This window comes from Oncorhynchus mykiss, chromosome 1, assembly GCF_013265735.2.
Source record: "Oncorhynchus mykiss isolate Arlee chromosome 1, USDA_OmykA_1.1, whole genome shotgun sequence".
NCBI classification, from domain to species: domain Eukaryota; kingdom Metazoa; phylum Chordata; class Actinopteri; order Salmoniformes; family Salmonidae; genus Oncorhynchus; species Oncorhynchus mykiss.
This window is the reverse complement of record NC_048565.1, coordinates 27,143,414-27,171,367: the sequence shown is the minus strand read 5'-3', so window position 1 is coordinate 27,171,367 and position 27,954 is coordinate 27,143,414. Positions and strand designations below refer to the sequence as shown.

The following is a 27,954-nucleotide window of genomic DNA, read 5'->3' as shown; positions in this document are numbered from 1 at the left end:
AATCACAGGGATGGAGAAATTGCACAAGGTATGAAAAAGAGATTTATTTAATGACAAAATAAAACAAGACAATTAAGAGATGGGGCCCAGCAACAGTACTATGTATCCACAGAGATGTTTGGCATTGCTACGCCCACTCACAAACAGAATTTAGACAAAGACGGACAAACGACGAGCGAAAACTAACTTACAAAATAAAATACATTGAAGTTTTCGAAAGAACGACACAATTGATCTACAAACACTGAAAGATTAGCCACAAGGGTACAGCCTTTTTCATTCATTAAAAGTCATTACAAAAATGATAACAATCTCCATTTAATAATAACGATATTATAACTGTAGAAACTGTCCTCATTCCTGGGGTGTATTCATTACATCTTGCAACGGAAAAACATTTACCGTTTAAGAACCAAACAGAACGAAACTGAGGGACCTACCTGAATTTGTCCAATAGAAACTCTTGTTTTAGTTGTAAAACGCTTTGCAACAGACAAAACGTTTTGCAACAGAATTGGAGTAACAAATACACCCCTGGTCAGATATTCAGTGGTTTAGGCTGAAACCGTTGGACTCCAGAGAGACCAAACTAGCTTTTCAGCCAATGTCCGTGCACACAGTACTAGGACCTTCTCATCCAAGGAGGGGAAAAAAGGACAACATAATTAAAAATCAAAAACATTAATAGTTCATTTCACTTCGACTCAACTGAAATGCAATATATAAAAAATAAAAACATTTGCCATTGTTTTTGATGCCCCACCCTCCCTCAAATTGAGTCCACCCACTCCGTCTCTCACTATCTGTAACACTTCTGCCAGCTTCCCTCTGCAAAGATGGACACAAAACTGAGCTCCCACCTGTTGAAGTGTTCACTCCATAGGTGTGCTCTGGGTTGAAGGGCATTGGTGGATTATCCTCAGAAAAACTTACCTTTAATTATTGAATGAATATTGTATTGAAGCCTAAATGTAATCCCAGGGATAGAGTTCCATTGTTTGCATCAAGCTCTTACCAATCTGTGAAAGTTCTAAACCACAATTTACAATGGCAACAGGTTCCTTGGGACAACACTTACACCCTGCTGCTCTCCAAACCCAGGTTTCCTGTAGTGTGGAGTGTGTATATGTGTGTCTGTATGCGTGTGTGTGTTAGTGGCTGTCCACCTGACAGTCCTCAGCACATGGATATGGTGACATTGATGCCCAGGTTCCCGTTCTCAGCGAACAGCTGCGCGATGGAGGTGTCAAACACCAGGCAGTCGCTGTTCATAATGGCTGTGGCAATGCCCTCATGGATGGAACGGGGCGTGGCCTCCCAGGTGAGCCGTCGCCGGTGCCCGTTGAGCTCCAGGCGGTAGGCAAAGTTCTCTGCCTGCTTCCGCGTGCCGATTAGCTGCACAATGGCAAAGAACTGCTGGTGGCCGTCGTATTTCTCCTGCTTCTCCAGGACCAGCATGAAGTGGAAACCAAAGCAGGACTGCATCATGACCCAGTCCACTGCTCCAGGCAGGTTAATGTCTGTAGCCAGGAACACGATGTCCTCGCCCTGCAGCGTGGTGATGGATTTGTGCTGGTGCATGAGGTGGGGCATTACCGCGTCCAACGAGCCCTGCCACTTACAGGAGGCCCCTGGGCAAGGGCAGGAGTACGGCCGGAACTCACACAGCTCCTCGTGCTCCGCCTTGTCTGTGTGGGGCAGCGTTACCTCGCAGCCCGACGATGCATACTTGCAGGGGAACAGCACAGAGTTGGCCACCTTCTCCATGGCCAGGTTCCGGATGGAGCCCAGCGGGCCCCGACAGGTGGGGCAGCAGGTGAGCTTGGGACGGCAGTTGCTGCAGACCAGGTGGCCGCTCTGGCACTGCAGGATGGGGGGCAGCACATAGTCGAAGCAGACAGGGCACTCAAACAGGCTGGCCAGGTCGCTGTTAGAGGCTGTAGTGCCGGACAGGGTGGGGATGCGCTGGGAGGGGGCGCACTTGGAGGTTCCTGTTGGCAGCGCTGTGGCGGTCTGGCGACTCATTTCTGTCGAGAAACACAGGGGTTAGAGAGACACACTGGGCGAATAACTGAACTAGACATTTGGTGAGAACACTAAAATAGGTGATAGTAGTGGGGGAATGTGAAGACAAATGTCAAGCCTCTCATGGAGACTGTTACCAGGTCACGTAGGCAATATGGTATAAAAACAGAGAAGGGCACATAAAGTACATAAGGCATATAGATCACGGACTATGATCAATGAATACCAGACTAACAAAGTCATGGAGATCGCTGTAACGGAGAGGCAGACGGAGACATGCTCTAGATTTCATCTTCTCCATGCCGAGACCCCTGCCATGTAAATTAACATAGAGCTAGGCCTCAGGGCCTCTAAGGAGATGTATTCACTGATAGTAATGTTCCTCTCCCAGCACAGCTGCAGTACAGTGGGCCTGGTTGGGGCCTCAGGGCAGGCAGCCCTCTACACTGATGAGTATCTCCCCTCCCTCTCTCTGGGGGTCAGCCTGGAGGCTCTGTGATACACCTATCTGTCCATTTGCTCTGATAAAGTCTGACCAGCGCAGGGCAAGCAGACAGCTTGGAGGAGCTATTATGGTTTGGGAGAGCGACACAGATTTTAAAGGTAAAAAAATTACGGTTCCAGGCGGCAAAGTGGACTGGGATGGCTGTGAGAGCAGAGCAGAGGGCTAGCTTGCTTCCTGTCAGCTGTTCCCATGGCAACAGGCTGTGGTTGAGGGCTTTGTGGATGGGACGGCCCACCGATGGGAACAGGAGGGAGGGATGGATTTTCCCTGGGCCGCCTGGCAGGAGCTGGGTGTGACCCACCCCTGGCCCTGCTGCTACTGCTGTTTCTTTATATAACCCAAAGCCGTAGCACATTGTACAGCTCAGAGACTGGGAGGCGGGCAGGAAGACCGCTATGATGGGGGCACTGTGGTCCAGCCAAAATGGAGGTAGTTCACTGAAACTGTAGGAAGCACAGAAAGGGAGAGTGGAGGAGAGGAAGAGAGGGGCAGACTGGGCAGCAGGGCTGTGCGTGTAGGTGTCATTGAGCCTGCCTGTAAACACATCTGCTCTGATAAAGCTCTACCTATTTATAGGCCTCCTAGCTAGCAGCTCTGGACACACAAGCAACAACTGTGGACTAAATTAGCACAGAACAACAAGGCCAAGACTAGCAGACCTAAAAATAAATAAAAAAATAACGAGCTTGACGTATAGGAGCTAAGAACACATCTTGTTCAGATGGCAGAGTTGCAATTGGTGGCTATAGTCTGGTCCTTGCTATCTGGGATTGTTGTCACATCCCTGCCCCATTAAGTTGATCTTTAAAATGGTTAAGGTAAGGGTTTGGGCAGGGCGCTACAGTTTCTCTCACCTATGTGCCTAAATATTTTTTACTTAGGAGCACCAATGCACCCCAAAAAAACCATAAATGATAATTGTTTCAATGATTACATCACTGTACTGCAGCCCCAGTGCCATGGAGAATACACTGAGCGCGGATTCAAGACCGTCATGCATGCACCATTACTACAAAGAAAACAGCTTGTTACATGAAATATTTTACATTGTGCTCCTTGTAAAAAAAAAAAAAGAAGGTCAGCATTAACCCAGGGCTTTGAGTTAGGGTTAATAAAGGGAATACTGGACACAGAGACATACAAAAGGCCTCATTGCCAAAATCCTGAAGTATCCCTTTAAGGCTAGGGACGTCCCAAGGATCCCTGATAATTCTAACCCTGGGCGGTTAGTGTCTGTATGAGGTACAATATATATGCTGGCGTGAGCGAGCCCCTTAGCAGGAAGTCTGCAGTGACAGCAACAGAGTGTTTGTGTTGCTTCTGCAGCCTGCATGTGGGCAGTGGTGTGCTCCAATGCAGCAGGGAGGGAGATGCAGACAGCTCTTTCGTTTTGTTTGTCAACTGGAGGCATTGGTACCAGCAACCTACTCTACACCCTCATCCCAGTCTGCCTGCTGCTTGGCCCTCCTGGGTCCCTGCTGGATGCAGGCAGCCATGGGACTGGTGCAATAATGAGCATAATCAACACTGCTCTGAGAGTATGCTCATTGGTGTGCCTGCAGTCAGGATCATAGAAGGAACAGGCGACATGAGTGTTTCTCCTACTGAAGAGAAGAAGTTTATGATTTTGAACCAGGGTGTACAGGCCAGAGTGAGGGAGCAGGTGAGCGGAGGTTACTGTAGAGATCAAATCAAAGCAGTTTCATCATAAATAGTGGAAATTAACCTCCCAATAAACACCCAAAACAGCCAGGTCTTGTGCCATAACAGTGCTTGACTTGAGCAGGAGTTCACCTGAGCCGAATACCAGCACCTCAAAATATTCTACAAGCTCAAGCAGTAAAACCTTTGCGCGAAAGTATTGTGGAGCTCCTGTACCAAAATATAAAAACAGTACCAGAACGTATTTCAGTCCATGTCAAGTACTGCATCACAATCGTACAGTCAATAACACAATAGAAAAATCTATGTACAGTCTGTGCAAATGTAGAAAACTAGGGAGGTAAGGCAATAAATAGGCCATAGAGGAAAAATTATTACAATTTAGAATGGAGTGATAGATGTGCAGATGATGATGTGCAAGTAGAGAAACTGGGGTGCAAAAGAGCAAGAGGATAAATAACAATATGGGGATGAGATAGTTGGGTGTGCTATTTACAGATTTACTGTACCTGTACACAGCCATCGGTAAGCAGCTCTGACAGCTGATGCTTAAATTTAGAGGGGGAGATATGAGTCTCCAGCGATTTTTGCAATTCATTCCAGTCAGTGGCAGCAGAGAACTGGAAGGAAAGGCTGACAAAGTAAGTGTTGGCTTTGGGGATGACCAGTGAAATATACCTGCTGGAGCGCGTGCTATGGGTGGGTGTTGCTATAGTGGCCTGTGAGCTGAGATAAGGCGGGGCTTTACCTAGCAAAGAATTAGATGACTTGGAGCCAGTGGGTTTGGCGACGAATATGTAGTGAGGGCCAGCCAACGAGAGCATACAGGTCGCAGTGGTGGGTAGTATACGGGGCTTTGTTTACAAAATGGATGGCACTGTGATAGACTGCATCCAATTGCTGAGTAGAGTGTTGGAGGCCATTTTGTAAAATGACATCGCCGAAGTCAAGGATCAGTAGGATAGTCAGTTTTACAAGGGTATGTTTGGCAGCACGAGTGAAGGGGGCTTGTTTTGCAAAATAGGAAGTTGATTCTAGATTTAATTTGGATGCTTAATTTGAGTCTGGAAGGATGCCCTGAGGGTGTCTCAGGGGGAGTGGGAATTGCAAATAACACATTTTCATTTCCCACCCCACACCTGTACAGGTTATCCACTTGTACATACAGTGAAACAGAACTATATATGCACCCCTAATTATAATTTTCTTATGGTTAAGAGGGCAGAATTACTTTTACTGGAAAGAGGTGGTATGTAAACTCAGTGGAGTAGGCTACCTCAGGCTCTGGTAGGACTGGGTGAGCAGTTAGAACTGTATGTGTCAACTGTGGTCTGTGTCCTAGGATGGGCTGACTTGTGGTGCAGTACCAGTGGAAACTCGAGGCCATGTCTTCACACTGGAACACAGGCAGTTGTACAGAATCACTTCAAGAGATCTAGTGCTTCCCCCTAGGATTTTTTTTAAAGCACCGTGGAGTGCAATGAGAGGCAGGCGGTTAGAGCATTAACTCTAGAGACTAGTTAACTGTAAGGTTGCAAGATTGAATCCCCGAGCTGACAAGGTAAAAATCTGTTGTTCTGCCCCTGAACAAGGCAGTTAACCCATCGTTCCTAGGCAGCCATTGAAAATAAGAATGTGATCTTAACTGACTTGCCTGGTTAAAAACCTCTTCAGTCTACCCCCTACCTTTTCGAACATTCTGTTAAAAATCGCGCAACATCTCAGCGTCCTGCTACTCATGCCAGGAAGATAGTATATGCATATGATTAGTATGTGGATAGAAAACACTGAAGTTTCTAAAACTGGTTAAATAATGTCTGTGACTATAACAGAACGTGAACAGCAAGCGAAATCCCAAGAAAAACCTGGTCAAAAACCACAGAAAAGTATTAATCCGCCAGTCTCTGAATTGTTTATTGCAAGCAAAAATATATAGCAGGGAGCTTGCAGTTCCTACAACTTCCACACGATGTCGCCAAAAACGTCATTTTCATTGACAAAAATCCTTTGTGTAATGACAAATAGATCCTTCATTTCGTCTGGCATACAGCAATCGATTTTGGAAGAGAGACAAAGGACATCGTTTTCTTGAGTAGCTGCTATTGAATACAGATCGCCCAGTGATCAATTTGATCGCTTATTAACGTTTACAAATACCTAAAGTTGGGTTACAAAAGTAGGTTGAAGTGTTTTGTCAAAGAATATAGGCAACTTATATCATTTTTAAAAATGACGTTGCGTGTTGGAAGGGAGCTTTTTTCCTGAACCAGACAGGCTATACAAATGGATATTTTGGGCATACATGGACGGATTTAAATCGGGAAAAAGACCCAATTGTGATGTTTATGGAACATATAGGAGTGCCAACAAAGAATATCATCAAAGGTAATGAATGTTTTATATTTTATTTCTGCGTTTTGTGTAGCGCCGGCTACGCTAATTATTTTGTTTACGTCCCCTTCAGGTATATTGGGGTGTTGCATGCTATCAGATAATAGCTTCTCATGCTTTCGCCGAAAAGCATTTTAAAAATCTGACTTGTTGGCTAGATTCACAACGAGTGTAGCTTTAATTCAATACCCTGCATGTGTGTTTTAATGAACGTTTGAGTTTTAACGAGTACATTTAGCATTTAGCGTAGCGCATTTGCATTTCCAGGTGTCTAGATGAGACATCTGCGTCTCAGGTAGGAGCAAGAAGTTAAATAAAGATTAAATAAAGGTGTAAAAAAGAAAAGAAAAAGAAGATATCGGCCAAACCGATTTCCGATCATTATGAAAACTTGAAATCGGCCAAACGAGAAGGAGTAGCTCAAAATGTCCCTCCACATGGAGAGGAGTTGATTACTAAACCAGCTCAAGGTGGTAGCTCACTGGGCCTTCATTAGATGACCTGTACATTGTGGACCCCAGGAAGAGTAGCTGCTGCTTCGCAACACCTAATGGGGATCCCAATAAAACACCTGTTTTACCAACCAAGTCACTTTCCCTGCGTTAACCCAAAAACACAGCTCTCTCATACAGATCTCACGCACACGGACACACACAAGAAAGAAAATGTTGCTTGCCTTCGTCCATAAGATTCCCAAATAAGGCTTTCTTCTTCTCTTGAAATGTGGGGACCTCTGAAAGGGGAGAGAGAAAATAGAGGTTAACTAGTAGAGTAAAAACAAGACAAGAAATAGAGTCAAACGGAGCTGAGGTCTCCATAGAAACACACCAATCAGCATCACTGAAGTCTCAGTTCTGTGAAGGCCCATAAGCCCACCTTCTGTTCTCTGCTGGGCAACCACTCAGGGCTGGTCATGGTCAACAGTTCTAGCTATAGTATACACTGAAGGTGGACATGTGTTGCGGACTGGGACCTGCTCAAACTTCAGCCAATACAAATGCAGTGTTAACCAGTGAGCTGTGGAAAGAAAACGTCATGGCTATGGCAGTTCTCTCTGAGACAAGTGCTAATACTGAGCTCTCTTGGCCCATCAAAGATTCTGCTGAAAAACCACAGCTTCCATCATGCAATGGGTTAACAACACTAATGCAAAGTATATTACATGAAGCATCGATTTCCCCCTTCAGTCTTTCCCTTAGAACTACCTTTAAATATTTAAGAATGTTCCATCGAAAATTCAGAGGCACTTACATTTTTACACTGTCCACTTGCATTTAGGCCTGCTATCACATTACAACAACTTGGGCTTGACCTTGCTAAATATCCTCACTACCTGACACGAACATAGAAATTACTTTACAAAATCAGTCAACTGATTGACAAGGATGCAAACTGGTAAGTGCCCACAAAGTGACAAACCAAATGTGCATGGAAACACGTGAAAAACCAGTGTAAAGCTCAATTTAAAAAAATATTTTCTGGAGAACAACAAGTACACAATACACATTTGATTAAAATCGCAATACTCCTAATTTTCTAAACCACAATAACGAGAGAAAAGTGTCCTAGTAGTGGGAGTTGGGTTCTTTGGTCTGGGTTGAAGGTTGATCATGAAATGTCTCCCCAGACAGGAATACATAGCGCACTACGTAGATTATTTGCCGAATTCCACAACCATGCTTAAACCACACAGGGCATAGTTGCCCTTTAAAATCAATTGCACACCAGCAAGATACCATTGTATTAAGATAAAGGTGTTTGTGGCGGTTCTTGTAACAGTGTTTCATGTGACTGGAGAGTTTGCAAATCAAATGCTCAACCGATTGATACAAATCATGATAAAGCTGACATGCTACTTTGCAGTAAACATTTAATTGGGAAAGCCTTTAGAAATGACTGTTTAGGCATGCTAACTGGCTACACAACAACAGATAGGCAGACAGAAATCAGGAGGTACTTCAGAAAAATTCAGGAAATACATTCTATTCATGAATTGAGCAATGAGTGCAATAACTACTTTTCTAATAAGTTAAAGTTAAATGTGCTCAGTCCAGAGCCTCAGCCACTGATTGATATGAGACAACCTCCCCCCATTCACATGGATGCCGGAAAGCGACAAGTTTGCATCCCTGGATCGAGGTCCTGATTGTGGTCTTCTGTAGCTCAGTTGGCAGACTTGGTAGAGAATGGTGCTTGCAACGGCAGGACAGTAGGTTCGATTCCCATGTGTCAAATGTTTGCACGCATGACTGTAATCCGCTTTGGGTAAAAGAGTCTGTCAAATGGCATATATTATTATTGACCCAAATCTCTGCACCGAACTCATGTCAGATTTGTAGTTTAAACATCTGGCTACCCCGGTCTAACCCATTTGTTGAATCATGTTTTTGTGTAAAACCATGAATTCTCATCACTAGCCCGTTAAAATATGACTTATTGAAGATGACAGCCGGTAAGGAGCACCAGAAACTAGCAGATGCAGGCTAAACCCAAAACAAAACACTATCATGTGCATCAACAGCCTCCTGCATGTAGGCATCTGGCTTTCAGTTAGTGTGGACTAGAAGAGTCGGGCGAGTCTCCTCCTGCCCTGCCTCCTTACTGTAAACTCCTGCTGCTGTTTACTACCAAACACACACTGTCTGCCTGTGCTCTGTGCCCTCCACACACACAACCACTTTAAAACAGTCCAATAAAATGACGTAACAGCCAACGTCTGAACACAGAGGGAGACAGAATGAGAGAGTTGGCAACTATGAGTGTTGAAAAAACAAAACCATTTCTTCTCAACACAAACATGCCATTATTTGTTCTCCACTCATGTCGTCTCTCTCACGATCCTGCACACACACAATCAATTAGAATCTGCAGTACCTTGCAGAAAACAAAGCCAAATGTCGGGACAGAAGTGAACACCTGTAGGTATTTATGACGCCACAGTTGCACCCCAGGTATAGGAGGAGCATGGGAAAGGGCAAACATTCCATTCCAACAGGCATTTTTTCCCACTGAAAATTAGCAGTGGGGCATATATGAGCCACAGAGTGCAAATAGGACTTCTTACCTTTGGGGTTGTTGGCTGTTCTAGTGGCTATGCATGTGAAGAGCTTGAGCACCCCCTTCCATGAGTTCACAGGCTGCACATTAGCTCTGCCCGACATAGGGAGAGAGTGAGGGAACTCTTCATTGCGGTTTTTCCATAGAAACAAAACAGCCCATAACAGAGGGCCGCTCCTTTCCGCCCCCCCCCCCCCCCCCCCCCCCCCTCTCCTTTGGGTCTCTGCCTAAACCCCCATCTGAAAACACAGATGTACTACTTCTATCAGAGCCTGAGAGTCCATGGACAGACACCTTAGAGGGATGGAAGCCTCATACAGAGCCAGAGAGAGAACACAGAAATACACTGATCCAGGCTCTTCTTTCACCACCACAGCAGAGAGAGCAGGAGGCTAGAATCCAAAAATCCTCTTTAAAGTGCAGCCCAGGAAAAGGCCAAGAAAGGGTGGAGGACCCGAGGGTGGGGGCGAACAGAGACCAAAAAACACGTTGCTGTAATTCAGGAATGTTACACAAGTATATCCAGCTCCCAGAGCCTAGCAGGCAGCTTGGGCAGCAGTCAGCTTTGGCAGCAGGCAGGCAGCCCAACCAGGGAGAGAGGGAAAGAAAGGGAGAACATTGAAGAGGAAGCTAAGGAAACACTGGCCATGTTTTTCTCCTTCTCCTTCTGAAAGCTTAGTTGAGCCCTGGTGTAAGTACCCTCCCTGCATCCTCTGGTTGATCCAGATCTAGTCAAGAAGTCAGCTGCTCCAGGCAGAGAGAGGGAACTCCCAGGCAGGCAGCTGGGTGAAAGAGATCGACAGTCCTGGCTGAGCACCACAGAGCAGTCCCTCTAGAGGGATCTATCTACACAGTCTATGCAACGGATCCGACAGAGGGTCGCTGCTGCTCCCTGTAGGCTAAGGAGACCAACAGACTGGAGAGAGTATGCTCACATTCTCCCTCACTCTCCTGAGGTGTGGGGCCCCTTCTCCTGGGCTCAGCCCTTCTCAGATTACAGTCTGCCTGCTCTGGCAGCTCCACCTCCAGCATGGCTGACACCTTCCTTCCTGCCTCTCTGCTCCCTTCCTTCCTCTGACCACGTGGACTAGACAAAAGAGACTGGAGAGGGTAAGAGTCTGAAAACACAACTACTGTTAAATACACTCTGACCTCCGACCCCATAGCAGCTTCACAGTAGAGTGAACACCCCAAAACACAAAAAAGTCAGACTATACATGAAATGCAAATCACGTTCAGAGTGGATACCAAAAACACTCCATACATACCCTCTTAACAGACACTCCACCATAACTTACATTTCCACTACTTGTGTACTCTAAATGGTAACTGCTGTATCCAATCAAATCCAAAATAGACTTCCCATGAGGCATGGCCTATCTGTGAGAGCAAAGTGAAAGTAAATCATCAAATAAAATAAAAAGAATAATAGTCAGCACCATGGCCAAAGTTTTAGCAGCCCACAAAGTCCAGGTAAAAAACAAATATCACTAGTCACTATTTGACAGGCTTATGGCTGTATTTGTTTATTATCAGGCCTTTTGTCTCTCAATTTTTCAGACCATCCAACTTATACCATGTCACAAAATATTTTTCAGCAACAGATATGATGGCATGACCTTACAGAATGCTAGAACAGCAACGATCTATTCGATACAGACCTCATTACCAACCTAACGATACTAATAAACTGACAATAGACTAGACAGAAGATCCATTCACTGCCCTTTCCTCTCCTCCCCGATTAACATTTGAAGGCTATTACACAGACAGAGGTATTCCTACTAAAAGCAGCTGGATATTCTTTGGCATCCTGCAACAGACTGGTGAACAAAAGGTTACTCAGGCAGGCACCAGACAGAGCATATAAACAGTAGCAGCAGCATGCAAAAGGGTAGCTCTTATGGTTGCTCTTAAAGTATAATGTCTTAAAGCCACAGCTACAGTAATTTGGATATAGCCTACATCTTGATTTGGTAAGAACATGACTAAAAAACCTTTGTCAAGCGTATTGTTAGAGGAGGGCAGGGGGGGAATGAATTCCCATGAATGACAAGTGTCAACATTTACATCAAATCTAGACAGACACCTGCAAAGGGACAGAATGCATAGAACTCAACCAGCAGGATGCAAAACAGGTTCCCCGGGGGAAATGTACCATCAGTCTAACACAAAGAACACAACTCTGCAACAATAAATAAAGACAGACGTAACACTTTGGCTGATAAAGGAATAGGAGTAAAGTCTGATCAGAAGACAGAGGGGCCTACTTTCACTCTTAAATTAATCCATGGAAACACCTTCCATGAAGGATAAACAGTTGCAGTGACAGCCCATTCCTCCACCTCATAAAACAAGCACATGCAATCATCCTACCTTCCCAAAGAAAGACCAGACTCTCCTCAAAATGGAAATAAAACAAATAAAACGGGTATACTACAAAGCAGGATCAATGAGTTAGCCTGCTAACTTTGACAAACCAACCATAATGAAAGAAAATAAATGTTAGTTAAGTTAAACGTAGATGTATTTTTGGTTTTTGAGTCAATTGGATCATGCCCATTTCAAGAATACCTCAATCAAATGCTGACCATATTATCTCCCAAGAGAATTCTCTTCGGTTATCTTCTTATGGCTGGGGGGGGGGGCAGTATTGAGTAGCTTGGATGAATAAGTTGCCCAAAGTAAACGGCCTGCTCCTCAGACTCAGTTGCTAATATATGCATATTATTATTATTAGTATTAGATAGAAAATACTCTAAAGTTTCTAAAACTGTTTGAATGATGTCTGAGTATAACAGAACTCATATGGTAGGCAAAATCATGAGGAGAAATCAAAACAGGAAGTGAGAAATCTGAGCTTTGTATGTATTCCCCAATGAAATCCCCTTGAAATATTCATGATGTTGCACTGCCTAGGGGTTCCACTAGATGTCAACCATCAATAGAAATTTGAATGAAACTTCTACGGTGTTGTGGGAGTGAATGAGAGCAGAATGTATCAGGTGTCTGGCAGTCAGCCATTTTCTGATCACGTGCATTCCTCATGGTATTCACTTGCATTCCATTGCTCTTGAAGACACAAAGGAATACTCCGGTTGGAACTTTATTGAAGCTATACGTTAAAAACATCCTAATGATTGATTCTGTACTTAGAAACATTTCAAACTTCGACCTGTAATAACTTTTTAAAGTTTTTGTCCGATATAATGCTGACCAGAATGAGCGTTTGGATATGTATACCAAACACGCTAACAAAAGAAGGTATTTGGACATAAATAACATATCATTGAACAAAACAAACATTTATTGTGGACCTGGGATTCCTTTCTGATAGATCAAAGGTAATGGAATATTTATCATGTAATTTCTTGTTTATGTTGACGCTATTGTGACATTTACTTCTGAGCACCGTCTCAGATTATTGCATGGGTTTCTTTTTCAGTAAAGTTTTTTTGAAATCTGACACAGCGGTTGCATTAAGGAGAGGTATATCTATAATTCCATGTGTATAACTTGTATTATCATCTACATTTATGATGAGTATTTCTGTTGAATGATGTGGCTATGCAAAATCACTGGATGTTTTTGGAACTAGTGAAAGTAACATGCCAATGTAAACTCATTTTGATAAATATGAACTTTATCAAACAAAACATACATGTATTGTGTAACATGAAGTCCTATGAGTGTCATCTGATGAAGATGATCAAAGGTTAGTGATTCATTTTCTCTCCATTTGTGGTTTTTGTGACTCTAGCGGGAAAATCTTTTGCTGAAAAAATTGCTGTTTTTCTATGGCTATGTGGTGACCTAACATAATCATGTGGTGCTTTTGCTGTAAAGCATATTTGAAATCGGACACTGTGGTGGGATTAACAACAAGATTAGCTTTAAAATGGTATGAGATACATGTTTGAGGAATTTTAATTATGAGATTTGATGTTTTGAAATAGGCGTTCACTGGCTGTTGTCATATCGCTCCCGTTAACGGGATTGCAGCCATAAAAAGATAACGTCACAGCCGTGTATACCCCCCCTCAAGCCGATACCACGACTGCCCTCAAGGAACTTCACTGGACAATGCAAACTGGAAACCATATATCCTGAGGCTGTATTTATTGTAGCTGGGGATTTTAAAGCAAATTTGAGGAAAAGACTACCTAAATTCTATCAGCATATTGACTGTAGCACTCGTGCTGGAAAAACAGCCATTGTCATTCCAACTTCTGGGATACATACAAGGCCCTCCCCTGCCCTCCTTTCAGCAAATCTGATCACGACTCAATTTTGCTCCTCCCTTCCTATAGGCAGAAACTCAAAACAGGAAGTACCCGTGCTAAGGATTATTCAAATCTGGTCTGACCAGTCAGAATCAACGCCTCAAGATTGATCACGCGGACTCGGATATGTTCCGGGTAGCTTCAGAGAATAATATTGATGTATATACACACACTGACACAGTTACGGAGTTTATCAAGAAGTGTATAGGAGATGTTGTACCCACTGTGTCTATTAAAACCTAGCCTAACCAGAAACCGTGGATAGATGGCAGCATTCGCACAAAACTGAAAGCACGAACCACCACATTTAACCAAGGCAGGGTGACTGGGAATATGGCAGAATAAAAACAGTAGTCATTCCCTCCGCAAGGCAATCAAACAGGCAAAACGTCAGTATAGAAACAAAGTGGAGTCGCAATTCAACGGCTCAGACACAAGACATTTGTGGCAGGGTCTACAGACAATCACGGACTACAAAAGGAAAACCAGCCACGTCGCGGACACAGACGTCTTGTGGGTTCTCCTTCTCTGTGGCCGACTTGTGTCAGACATTTAAAAGTGTTAACCCTCACAAGGCTGCCAGCCCAGATGGCATCCCTAGCCGCGTCCTGAGAGCACGCGCAGACCAGCTGGCATGTTTACAGACATGTTCAATCTCTCCCTATCCCAGTCTGCTGTCCCCACATATACCCAAGAATGCAAAGGTAACTGAACTAAATGACTATCACCCCGTAGCACTCACTTCTGTCATCATGAAGTGCTTTGTGATATGATCCTTGACTAGTCTCTCCTCCACCTTACCTGCCACCCTAGACCCATTTCAATTTGCTTACCGCCCCAATAGGTCCACAGACGATGCAATCGCCATCACACTGCCCTAACCCATCGGGACAAGAGGCATACCTATGTAAGAATGCTGTTCATTGACTATAGCTCAGCATTCAACACCATAGTACCCTCCAAGCTCATCATCAAGCTCAAGGCCCTGGGTCTGAACCCAGCCCTGTGTAATTGGGTTCTGGACTTCCTGGCGGGCCGCCCCCAGGTGGTGACGGTAGGTAACAACACCTCCATTTTACTGATCCGCAACACTGGGGCCCCACAAGGACGAGTGCTCAGACCCCTCCTGTCTACCCTGTTCACCCATGACTGCGTGGCCATGCACGCCTACAATTCAATCATTGAGGTCTGCAGACGACACAACAGTAGTAGGCTTGATTACCAACAATGGTGGTGAGGGCTCTGGGAGTGTGGTGCCAGGAAAATAACTTCTCACTCAACGTCAATAAAACAAAGGAGATGATCGTGGACTTCAGGAAACAGCAGAGGGAGTATCCCCCTATCCACATCAACAGGAAAAGGTGGAAAGCTTCAAGTTCCTTGGCGTACATATCACTGACAAACTGAAATGGTCCACCCACACAGACAGTGTTGGGAAGACAGCTCAGGAGGTTGAAGAAATTTGTCTTGTCACCTAAAACCCTCAACGTTTTACAGATGCACAATTGAGAGCATCCTGTTGGGCTGCATCACCGCCTGGTACGGCAACTGCACCACCCACAACCGCAGGGCTCTCCAAAGGGTGGTGCGGTCTGCCAAACGCATCACCGGGGGCAAACTACCGGCCCTCCAGGACACCTACAGCACCCGATGTCACAGAAAGGCCAAAAAGATAATTCACCCCACTATCATCCAGCAGGCGAGGTCAGTACAGATGCATCAAAGCTGGAACTGAGAGACTGAAAAACAGCTTGCATCTCAAGGCCAACAGACCGTTAAACAGCCATCACTAGCATGAGAGGCTGCTGCCTACATAGACTTGAAATCATTGGCCACTTCAATAAATGGAACACTAGTCACTTTTAATAGTGTTTCCATGTCTTGCATTACTCATCTCATATGCATGTACTGTAATCTATACTATTCTACTGCATTTTAGCCTATGCCGCTCTGACATTGCTCATCCATATATTTATATATTCTTAATTCCCTTCCTTAGTTTTATGTGCATTAGGTATTTGTGAAATTGCTAGATATTACTTGTTAGATATTGCTACACTGTCGGAACTAGAAGCACAAGCATTTCGCTACATCCGCAATAACATATGCTAAACACGTATGTGACCAATAAAATTTGATTTGGCCAAACAGTTTCAGGATGGAGAAATTCACAACAGATAGCATAGCCCTTGCCTAGCTCTCACATTTCAACTGCAAAAAAAAGCATGCTTTGTGACACCTTTCGCAAAAATATAACAGTAGTTTTACTATATATACACACACACAAATTTGCTTATAGTGAGTTTACTCCCATAAACAGAGGATTTAGTCACTTAACATCCTGGTAGACAAGAGCAGTCTGGGCAGAGCATCCAAATCGGCCTGAACAGAACAGCATTATCAGCAGTAGCTGATGTGTTGCCATGGAGAAGGTATGTTGAGGGTTAGAATCTGAAGGCAGAAACACCCATCTTCAAACATCCATATACAGCCGTGCTCCTCTGCAAAACACACACACGCCTAGTATCATGTTCAATCTATGCTGCAGGAGAGAGGGATACTGATTAAGATGTAGAGAACTGAAGAGGCAGAGAGAGCTAGTCAAGTGACTAGTCATGCTTTGTAAAGGATAAGAATGACCTCACTGCCTGAGTGTCACCAAACTGGAATTACTGCAGCTAGAGACACAGGGCTGTCACTATGTGGGGTTTACCATGTTCGATTCACTATGCATGTGCTGTTGACAGCAAGTCAGGCAGTGACAAAGGACAGACTACTACATTCATGAACCAGGCAGCAATTACATTTTATTAAAACCCAGGCCAGCCCTAACACACCAATATTGGAAGTCTGATTAATTGTTTCTGTGCAACCCCACCAACAGAGCTCTGAAATGGTAGTCCTAAAAATAAGGTTATGCTTAGGCGAAGTAAATCACAAACATAAAAGACCATGGTTCTCTGTTGTAGCTGTTAATGGACCTGAGATGGATGCTGTGCACAGTTATGTCCAGTCATGGCGAATCAGTAAAACAACTTGCAGAATTGTGCTAACTAATCACAACAGATACAAGAGCTAGCAGCTCAATTTTCAAATAGCTTATTAGGGAGACCATTTTCCTTGCAAGTAAATTGACATGTATAACTCGATAAAGTAGCCTGTTACATTCTTAATTTTAGATTAAAAGCAGCAGCCATTTAAGGCGCAAACCTGCAAATTGCATTGTTTTGCGAGTGATGGCTACTAAACTAAGCTTTCCAGCAAGACGTAGGAGCGTTACAGAAAGTATTTAAGCAGCTGCTGTTGCACCTCGTTTGTGATATCTTAAGAGTCTTAATTTGATTATCTTGACATACATTTCAATTGTAAGATAAAATATTTTTAAAGAAAATAACTCTATATGAAATCATGCAGAATATAGCCTAAGTATAACTGCATTAAATAATGTTGGAACCCCAAAACATTGTCTTACTACTATGAGTTGAAGACTTGTCAACTGAGAAACACGGGATAAGGAATATAACATTTACAGAAATGATAATACCCCTGCCACACCTGATTGCCACTAGCTCAGCTCGTCTACAATCCGACTGGAACGCGCCCATTCATGTTAGAGTTTCTGACAATACCATCGCCAACAGACATTTAAAAACAGTCCATTAGCAAACACGTGGAAGGTTGCAAGGTATATTCAACTAACTAGCTATGGAGGCCCAGATTCTGTAAGCAAAATGCTGGGACGATGTCATCCCCATTGCAAACGCTAGTTAGCGTACAACGTAAACAAATCAATAAAGCATATTTTAATCGTTATAGTACCTAGCAGAAAAATAGATCGCAATACCTCGAAATTCTCACTTGCTGCGTAGATTAACTTACGGTTAGCTGACAAATTCGACAAATGGCATGAGTTGACAGACAATTTTGGTATGGCATGGTCATGATGGGAGTCAGCTAACGTTAGGTGTTTAATAACGTTAGTGGCTCGAGCGCGGCCTATCCGAATGTAGCCAAAGCTTGTTTTTTTATTATTATGTTTTTGCCAAGGCTAGGTAGTAGCCAGCTAGCTAGCTAACGTTAGGTCGGAGAGTTAGTTACTGTAGCGATGTACAAGGCCTACTCTGTGGTGAACGAAATATTCACATAGCCACTGTATGTGGCTGGTTATCTACACAGTAATGTTAGCTAGTTTACCAGCTATATTATCCGGCCAATGACGTCGAGTAATTTAGCTAACCAAGTTAGCTGAACTTGCTAGCTAAATTATTCTAACTACTTCAGCCTAGCAGTGGCGTTAGCAGCGGTGTTGTTTTTCGAGTACAACCCGGTAAAACATCCGCACTCATTTGCAGCCTTTACCTTGGTGTAAATATCCTTTTAATATTGTAGATAGCTAGCCACCGCGACGTAATCCACAAGGGATCCCGCTCCAATTGCACCGTCCTTCGCTCGTTAGCTATAGTGTTTTCCACATTCGGCTGTCCTCGAGAGACGAGACGCCTGTAGTCCTAGTACTCACCGGTCTCGGGCCCGCGCACAGTTGTTGAAATAGTTTCTCACGAGAGCGGCGCACAAGGGCATGAATGCGCTACTGGTTGAATGCGCCAATAGTTGAACAAGGCGTCATGACAAAATCTCTACAGTATCCTAACAGTAGCAGCTAATATAGTATTCTGCTCTATTTGTGGGCTTAATCTACCACACTCTGCATTCACTTGGGCTACTAAACCAGGTATTATTCTGTAATGGAAACACAGTAATTAAAAATGAAAAGTATAAATAAAATAAAAATGGCAGTAGGCCTATGATGTATGTGTAGGTCCATGTGATACACTGTGATTAACGCAATGAAGCTTTTCTTTACCATTTCCTAAAATGTATGCTATTTTTCTTGCTGTCTACTTAAAGGTTTGTGAATTATTCATAATCAAGGGACCTGTACAGTATTAATGAAACAGTGATACCTACCTTTACCTGCCATGTGCTCCTGCTTGGATACTCTTACAAAGGATTTGTACAGGCTAAAGTGATTCTCCATTACCCGTTACATGATAGGTACTGTTTGGCGTAGCCCAAAATGTACTATTAGAGAATGTAGACGAGCCGAACGTTACTCTTTAAGGTCCAAGGACTTCAGAGAGTATTGCTACACCTTGACTTATTCCAGATTTTGTTATGTTACAGCCTGAATTCATAATAGATTAAATTTTTTTTTTTTATCAACCATCTACACACAATACACTTAATCACATTTTTTTTGTGTAGTCAGAAGTTTACATACTGTAACGACCCTGGGTTTATAAGCGCGGAACTCAACCTCGCCGCACGAGCATGCCTTTGCGGTACAGTCGATAGCGCGTCGGACCTCGGGCTAGCAGGTCGAAGGTTCGAGACCTGCTCCCTGCCTGTTTCATGACATTGGTGTCAGAAGTGATCGGACCTCGCATCCACGACAGTGCGTGGGCTTGGCCGGTGAGCGCGTTCCAGTAAGACGTAGAGTCGCAAGCTAGCGCGAGGACGCGCTCTTTGGAAGGAGGGAGTAGTGTAACGACCATGGGTTTATAAGCAAGGAACTCGATGACCATGCTTTTGCGGCACAGTCGATAGCGCTCCGGACCTCGGGCTCCAAGGTCGAGGGTTCGAGACCTGCTCCCTGCTGTCTCTTTACAATACACTTAGGTTGGAGTCATTAAAACTCGTTTTTCAACCACTCACCAAATTTCTTGTTAACAAACTATAGTTGTGGCAAGTTGGTTAGGACATCTACTTTGTGCATGACACAAGTAATTTTTCCAACAATTGTTTACAGACAGATTATTTCACTTATAATTCACGGTATCACAATTCCAGTGGGTCAGAAGTTTACATACACTAAATTGACTGTGCGTTTAAACAGCTTGTAAAATTCCAGAAAATGTAATGGTTTAAGAAGCTTCTGATCGACTAATTGACATCATTTGAGTCAATTGGAGGTGTACCTGTGGATGTATTTTAAGGCCTACCTTCAAACTCAGTGCCTCTTTGCTTGACATCATGGGAAAATCAAAAGAAATCAGCCAAGACCAGAGAAAAAAATTGTAGACCTCCACAAGTCTGGTTCATCCTTGGGAGCAATTTCCAAATGTCTGAACATACCACGGTCATCTGTACAAACAATAATACGCTAGTATAAACACCATGGAACCATGCAGCTGTCATACCGCTCAGGAAGGAGACGTGTTCTGTCTCAGAGATGAACGTACTTTGGTGCGGAAAGTTCAAATCAACCTTGTGAAGATGCTGGAGGAAACAGGTACAAAAGTATCTATATCCACAGTAAATCGAGTCCTATATTGACATAACCTGAAAGCACTTCGCAAGGAAGAAGCCACTGCTCCAAAACCACCATAAAAAAAAGCCAGACTACGGTTTGCAACTGCACATGGGGACAAAGATCGTACTTTTTGGAGAAATGTCCTCTGGTTTGATGAAACAAAAATAGAACTGTTTGGCCATAATGACCATCGTTATGTTTGGAGGAAAAAGGGGGAGGCTTTCAAGCAGAAGAACAACATCCCAACCCGTGAAGCATGGGGCTGGCAGCATCATGTTGTGGGGGTGCTTTGCTGCAGGAAGGACTGGTGAACTTCACGAAAAAAGATTGCATCATGAGGCAGGAAAATTATGTGGATATATTGAAGAAACCTCTCACGACATCAGTCATGAAGTTAAAGCTAGGTCACAAATGGGTCTTCCAAATGAACAATGACCCCAAGCATACTTCCAAAGTTGTGGCAAAATGGTATAACGACCACAAAGTCAAAGTATTGGAGTGGCCATCACAAAGCCCTGACCTCAGTCCTATAGAAAATGTGTGGGCAGAACTGAAAAAGAGTGTGTGAGCAAGGAGGCCTACAAACATGACTCAGTTACAGTATACCAGCTCTGTCAGGAGGAATGGAGAAATCCACCCAACACCCAACTTATTTTGGGAAGCTACCCAAAACATTTGACCCAAGTTAAACAATTTAAAGGCAGTGCTTCGAAATACTAATTGAGTGTATGTAAACTTCTGACCCACTGGGAATGTGATGAATGAAATAAAAGCTGAAATAGATAATTCTCTCTACTATTATTCTGACATTTCACATTCTTAAAATAAAGTGGTGATCCTAACTGACCTAAGACAGGGAATTGTTACTTGGATTAAATGTCAAGAATTGTGAAAAACTGAGTTTAAATGTATTTGGTTAAGGTGTATGTAAACTTTCGACTTCAACTGTAAGTATTCACACCCATGAGTCAATGCATGTTAGAATCACCTTTGACAGCGATTACAGCTGTGAGTCTTTCTGGATAAGACTCTTAACAGTGTTGCACACCTGGATTGTACAATATTTGCACATTATTATTTGTAAAATTGTTCATGCTCTGTCACGTTGGTTTTTGATCATTCCTAAACATAAATGTTTAAGTCTTGCCATAGATTTTCAAGACATTTTTAGTCAAAACTGTAACTAGGCCACTCACGAAAATTCAATGGCTCTAGGTAAACCACTCCAGTGTAAATTTGTCTTGTGTTTTAGGTTATTGTCCTGCTGAAAGTGTCTGTTGGAAAGCGGACTGAACCAGATTTTCCTTTTTTTTTTAACCCAAACAATTATTTTATCCTTGCCGATGACAAGCATACCCATAACATGATGTAGCCACCACCATGCTTGGAAATATGAAGAGTGGTACTCAGTGATGTGTTGTGTTGGATTTGCCCCAAGGACATAAAGTTAATTTCTTTCCCAAATTCTTTGCAGTTTTACTTTATTGCAAACAGGATGCATCTTTTGGAATATTTTAATTCTGTGCAGGCTTCCTTCTTTTCACTCTGTTGTTTAGGTTTGTATTGTGGAGTAACTACAATGTTGTTGATCCATCTTCAGTTTTCTGCTATCACAGCCTTTAAACTCTGTAACTGTTTCAAGGTCACCAATGGCATCATGGGGAAATCCCTGAGCGGTTTCTTTCCTCACTGGCATCTGAGATAGGAAGGACGCTTGTGTCTTTGTAATGACTGGGTGTATTGATACACCATCCAAAGTGTAATGTATAACTTCACAATGCTCAAGGGGATATATTCAAAGTCTGCTTTTTTCCTTTTTTACCAGTCTACCAACAATTGCCCTTAGAAAACGTCCCTGGTCTTTGCAGTTGAATCTGTGTTTGAAATTCACTGCTTGATTGAGGGACCTTACAGATGTATGTGTGGGTACAGAGATGAGGTAGTCATTCAAAACATAACACTATTATTGCACACAGAGTCCATGCAACTTATTTCTGAATTGCTAAGCAAATTTTTACTCCTAAACTGATTTAGCCTTGCCTTAAAAACAGTGTACAGTAAGTGTGCATTTGTGAAAATATTTTGATGTGATATGAAAGCAAAGGGATTTATTTTTTCTAGAACCGTATCGCAATTGAGAGTCAATTTGTGTTTAGATGGAGTATTTGGCTGTTTTGGCTGCCAGAGCCAGTCTACCTCTGAAAATAACACATACAGTGCCTTGCGAAAGTATTCGGCCCCCTTGAACTTTGCGACCTTTTGCCACATTTCAGGCTTCAAACATAAAGATATAAAACTGTATTTTTTTTGTGAAGAATCAACAACAAGTGGGACACAATCATGAAGTGGAACGACATTTATTGGATATTTCAAACTTTTTTAACAAATCAAAAACTGAAAAATTGGGCGTGCAAAATTATTCAGCCCCCTTAAGTTAATACTTTGTAGCGCCACCTTTTGCTGCGATTACAGCTGTAAGTCGCTTGGGGTATGTCTCTATCAGTTTTGCACATCGAGAGACTGAATTTTTTTCCCATTCCTCCTTGCAAAACAGCTCGAGCTCAGTGAGGTTGGATGGAGAGCATTTGTGAACAGCAGTTTTCAGTTCTTTCCACAGATTCTCGATTGGATTCAGGTCTGGACTTTGACTTGGCCATTCTAACACCTGGATATGTTTATTTTTGAACTATTCCATTGTAGATTTTGCTTTATGTTTTGGATCATTGTCTTGTTGGAAGACAAATCTCCGTCCCAGTCTCAGGTCTTTTGCAGACTCCATCAGGTTTTCTTCCAGAATGGTCCTGTATTTGGCTCCATCCATCTTCCCATCAATTTTAACCATCTTCCCTGTCCCTGCTGAAGAAAAGCAGGCCCAAACCAGGATGCTGCTGGCACCATGTTTGACAGTGGGATGGTGTGTTCAGCTGTGTTGCTTTTACGCCAAACATAATGTTTTGCATTGTTGCCAGAAAGTTCAATTTTGGTTTCATCTGACCAGAGCACCTTCTTCCACATGTTTGGTGTGTCTCCCAGGTGGCTTGTGGCAAACTTTAAACCACACTTTTTATGGATATCTTTAAGAAATGGCTTTCTTCTTGCCACTCTTCCATAAAGGCCAGATTTGTGCAATATACAAAATATACATTGTTGTCCTATGGACAGAGTCTCCCACCTCAGCTGTAGATCTCTGCAGTTCATCCAGAGTGATCATGGGCCTCTTGGCTGCATCTCTGATAAGTCTTCTCCTTGTATGAGCTGAAAGTTTAGAGGGACGGCCAGGTCTTGGTAGATTTGCAGTGGTCTGATACTCCTTCCATTTCAATATTATCGCTTGCACAGTGCTCCTTGGGATGTTTAAAGCTTGGGAAATCTTTTTGTATCCAAATCCGGCTTTAAACTTCTTCACAACAGTATCTCGGACCTGCCTGGTGTGTTCCTTGTTCTTCATGATGCTCTCTGCGCTTTTGACGGACCTCTGAGACTATCACAGTGCAGGTGCATTTATACGGAGACTTGATTACACACAGGTGGATTGTATTTATCATCATTAGTCATTTAGGCCACCATTGGATCATTCAGAGATCCTCACTGAACTTCTGGAGAGAGTTTGCTGCACTGAAAGTAAAGGGGCTGAATAATTTTGCACGCCCAATTTTTCAGTTTTTGATTTGTTAAAAAAGTTTGAAATATCCAATAAATGTCGTTCCACTTCATGATTGTGTCCCACTTGTTGTTGATTCTTCACAAAAAAAATACAGTTTTATATCTTTATGCTTGAAGCCTGAAATGTGGCAAAAGGTCGCAAAGTTCAAGGGGGCCGAATACTTTCGCAAGGCACTGTATAGTGCCTTCAGAAAGTATTCACACCCCTTGACTGTTGTATTACAGCCTGAATCTAAAATTGATTAAATTTTGATTTTGTGTGACTGACCTACCTACAATGCCCCATCATGTCAAAGTGGATTTATGTTTGTAGAGATTTTAGAAATTAAACTGAACAAAAAAATAAAGGCAACATTTAAAGTGTTGGTCCCATGTTCAATCAAAAAATGTTAAGAATGAGTTGAAATGAAAGATCCCAGAAAGTTTTTACACACATAAAAAGCTTATTTCTGTCAAATTTTGTGCACAAATTTGTTTACATCCCTGTTAGGGAGCATTTCTCCTATGACAAAATAATCCATTCACCTGACAGGTGTGGCATATCAAGGAGCTGGGGACAAAATAAGGGCACTCTAAAATGTGCAGTTTTGTCACAAAACACATTGCCACAGATGTCTTATTAAGTTTTGAGGGAGCGTGCAATTGGCATTCTGACTACAGGAATGTCCACCAGAACTGTTGCCAGAGAATTTAATGTTAATTTCTCTACCATAAGTCGCCTCTAACGTTGTTTTAGAGAAATTCACATAATGTTCAACCAGCCTCACAACCACAGACCACGTGTATGGCATTGTGTTGGCGAGCTGTTTTCTGAAGTCAGTGTTGTAAACAGAGTGCCCCAAGTTGGCAGTGGGGTTATGGTATGGGCAGGCATAAGCTACGGACAACGAACACAATTGCATTTTATCTATGGCCATTTGAATGCACAGCGATACCGTGACGAGATCCTGTGGTCCATTGTTGTGCCATTCATCCGCTGCCATTACCTCATGTTTCAGCATAATAATGCACAACCTCATGTTGCAAGGATCTGTACACAATTACAGGACACTGAAAATGTCCCAGTTTGTCCATGGCCTGCATACTCACCAGCCATGTCACCCATTGAGCATGTTTGGGATGCTTTGGATTGACGTGTATGAAAGCATGTTCCAGTTCCCGCCAATGTCCAGCAACTTCACACAGCCATTGAAGAGGAGTGGGACAACATTCCACAGGCCACAATCAACAGCCTGATCAACTCTATGTGAATGAGATGTGTTGTGCTGCATGAGACAAGTGGTAGCACACCAGATACTGACTGGTTTTCTGATCTACACCCCTACTTTTTTTTTTAAAGGTATCTGTGACCAAAAGATGCATATCTGTATTCCCAGTCATGTGAACTCCATAGATTAGGGCCTAATTTATTTATTTCAATTGACTGACTACCTTATATGAGCTGTAACTCAGTAAAATCTTTGAAATGGTTGCATTTATATTTTTGTTCAGTATAATTAAAAAGTATTCAACAACTTTGTTATGGCAAGGTTTAATCAGTTTTGGTGTAAAAAGTGTTTTATCTTTTACCAGATCTATTGTGTTATATTCTCCTACATTCCATTCACAGTTCCACAAACTTCAACGTGTGTCCTTTCAAATGGTACCAAGAATATGCATATCCTTGCTTCAGGGCCTGAGCTACAGGCAGTTAGATTTGGGTATGTAATTTTAGGTGAAAATTGGGGGGAAAAGGGGCGGATCCTTAAGAGGATTTATATGGCTTTATCACAGTTGCAGCTGACAGTATTTTTAAGCTACAACATGTTTCTGGCAGCCTTCTTCCATTACACACAGGTGTTCAGAGCATGCTAGATACCTAATTAGCACAGGTGGTCGCCTCTGTCTTCCATCTGTCTTCCTGAACATGGAGATATGACCGTGTGGGAACACTAGCCCTAACCCTATGTGTAATAATTTAACCTTTTGTCTTTTGAAGGTTTCTCGCTTATATGAAAGATACGTTCCTTATTTTTACAAGCGCGTACCGCAAGCGATGTGTTCATGTTCAGACCTAGCATCAGGGAAAAAAATCCCCTGGAAAGAAGATACACTACATTACTATAAGTATGTGGACACCTGCTCATAGAACATCTCATTCTAATATCATGGACATTAATATGGAGTTGGTCCACCTATAACAGCCTCCACTCTTCTGTTAAGACTTTCCACTAGACGTTGGAACATTGCTGCTACAACAACCTCCACTCTTCTGTTAAGGCTTTCCACTAGATGTTGGAACATTGCTGTGGGGACTTGCTTCCATTCAGCCACAAGAGCATTAGTGAGGTCGGGCACTGATTAGGCCTGGCTCGCAGTCAGCGTTCCAATTCATCCCAAAGGCGTTCGTTGAGGTTGAGGTCAGGGCTCTGTGCAGGCCAGTCAAGTTCTTCCACACCGAGCTCGACAAACCATTTCTGTATGGACCTCGCTTTGTGCACGGGGGCATGATAAAACAGGAAAGGACTTCCCCAAACTGTTTCCACAAAGTTGGACACAGAGAATTGTCTAGAATGTCATTGTATGCTGTTAAGATTTCCCTTCACTGGAACTAAGAGGCCTAGCCCGACCCATGAAAAACAGTTTCAGACCATTACTCTCCTCCACCAAACATTAAAATTGGCACTATGGTACTATGCAACCGAGGACAGATGTTTTTTTACATGCTATGCGCTTCAGCATTCGGCGGTCCCGTTCTGTGAGCTTGTGTGGCCTACCACTTTGCGGCTGAGCTGTTGTTGCACCTAAACTTTTCCACTTCACAATAACAGCACTTACATTTGACCGGGGCAGCTCTAACAGGGAAAAAATTTGACGAACTAATTTGTTGTAAAGGTGGCATCCTATGACAGTGTCAAATTGAAAGTCACTGAGCTGTTCAGTAAGACCATTCTACTGCCAATGTTTGTGTATGGAGATTGCATGTCTGTGTGCTCGATTGTATACTGTACCTGTCAGCAACGGGTGTGGCTGAAATCGCCAAATCCAATCATTTGAAGGGGTGTCTACATACTTTTGTATATATAGTGTACCATCATCAGTAGGTGGTAAAGGTCGTTAGCATCTATGAATTTGGTACTGTATGTTTAGCGTAGCTTGGCGATACTATCTTCGTTCTCGATTCGGCCAAACATCTATCTTCTAAAATGTCTGTGTCAACTTGCACGTTGTTCATTTGAATTTACAAAATGCTCCATTATTAAAATAAATCCATGTGCTGATCCATGAAGTAATCCAACAATGTATATGCTGCCATCTCTACTTCAAATATTCTCACATTGATTGAGACACCTGTCTCAATTAAAGTGAGAAGATTTGAAATGGACAAGACGGCGGTGTACACATTGTTGGATTAATTCAGAGAGAATTACTGTAATGTGCAGTAAGTGGTGACATTACACGGCTGAGACAATTAGTTGCGATCTGCAGAGGTGAGTGAAACCTGATCACACCACTCTAGCTTGCAGAGTGTAGAGTCAACTATGTGTGTCATTGTTCTGAATGGATATCAGCCGGTTAGCCTTCTATTATGACTCAACTCATTCTGACTTCACCTATATGTTTAGAACACCCACATGAAAAAATACTACAATTTACTATAGAATCCTACAATACTTAACTATAGAATTCTATACTAAACTGTAGTATACTCTACAATACTCGGTCATGTGTAGTACTTACTAAAAAATGTTGTAGTATATGGTAGAATACTATAGTAAATAATAGGGTTATCTGCAACAACAAAAAACACTGTAATAAATACAACGGTAATGTCAACAAAAACAATACAGTCCACAAAAACACTATACTTTTTAAACTACAGTAAATACCTCAGGATTTAATTTGCGTATACCCTGCCCTTTCCCCTCCCCATAGCCCAATTTGTGCCACCCATAAGTGAGAAACCTACATGCCAAGTATAGATTGTATATTGTGTTCCCTACAGGTTATAGAAAAGAGCAGTAGTGCCAAACTATTCATTCAGACCCCAGGCCTACCTACCTACAGATTATACA

At 42.8% G+C, this 27,954-nt stretch overlaps 1 protein-coding gene across 3 annotated transcripts; it reads right to left on the bottom strand.

Moving 5' to 3' along the window:
- Positions 1 to 24: 24 nt before the first annotated feature.
- On the bottom strand, positions 25 to 18,548 carry LOC110520078 (E3 ubiquitin-protein ligase Siah1). Of its 3 annotated transcripts, none has more exons than XM_021597135.2 (3): positions 18,443 to 18,548; positions 7,260 to 7,316; positions 25 to 2,027 (listed from the first exon to the last, which is right to left on the bottom strand). In XM_021597135.2, the coding sequence occupies exons 2-3, from the start codon at positions 7,267 to 7,269 to the stop codon at positions 1,177 to 1,179; spliced, it is 861 nt and encodes a 286-aa protein (XP_021452810.1). In that variant the 5' UTR covers positions 7,270 to 7,316; positions 18,443 to 18,548; the 3' UTR covers positions 25 to 1,176. The 3 variants fall into 3 exon arrangements, with proteins under 3 accessions (XP_021452810.1, XP_021452801.1, XP_021452787.1); XM_021597126.2 differs by having other exon boundaries at positions 18,283 to 18,443; XM_021597112.2 differs by lacking the exon at positions 18,443 to 18,548 and adding an exon at positions 9,648 to 9,822.
- Positions 18,549 to 27,954: the final 9,406 nt, after the last annotated feature.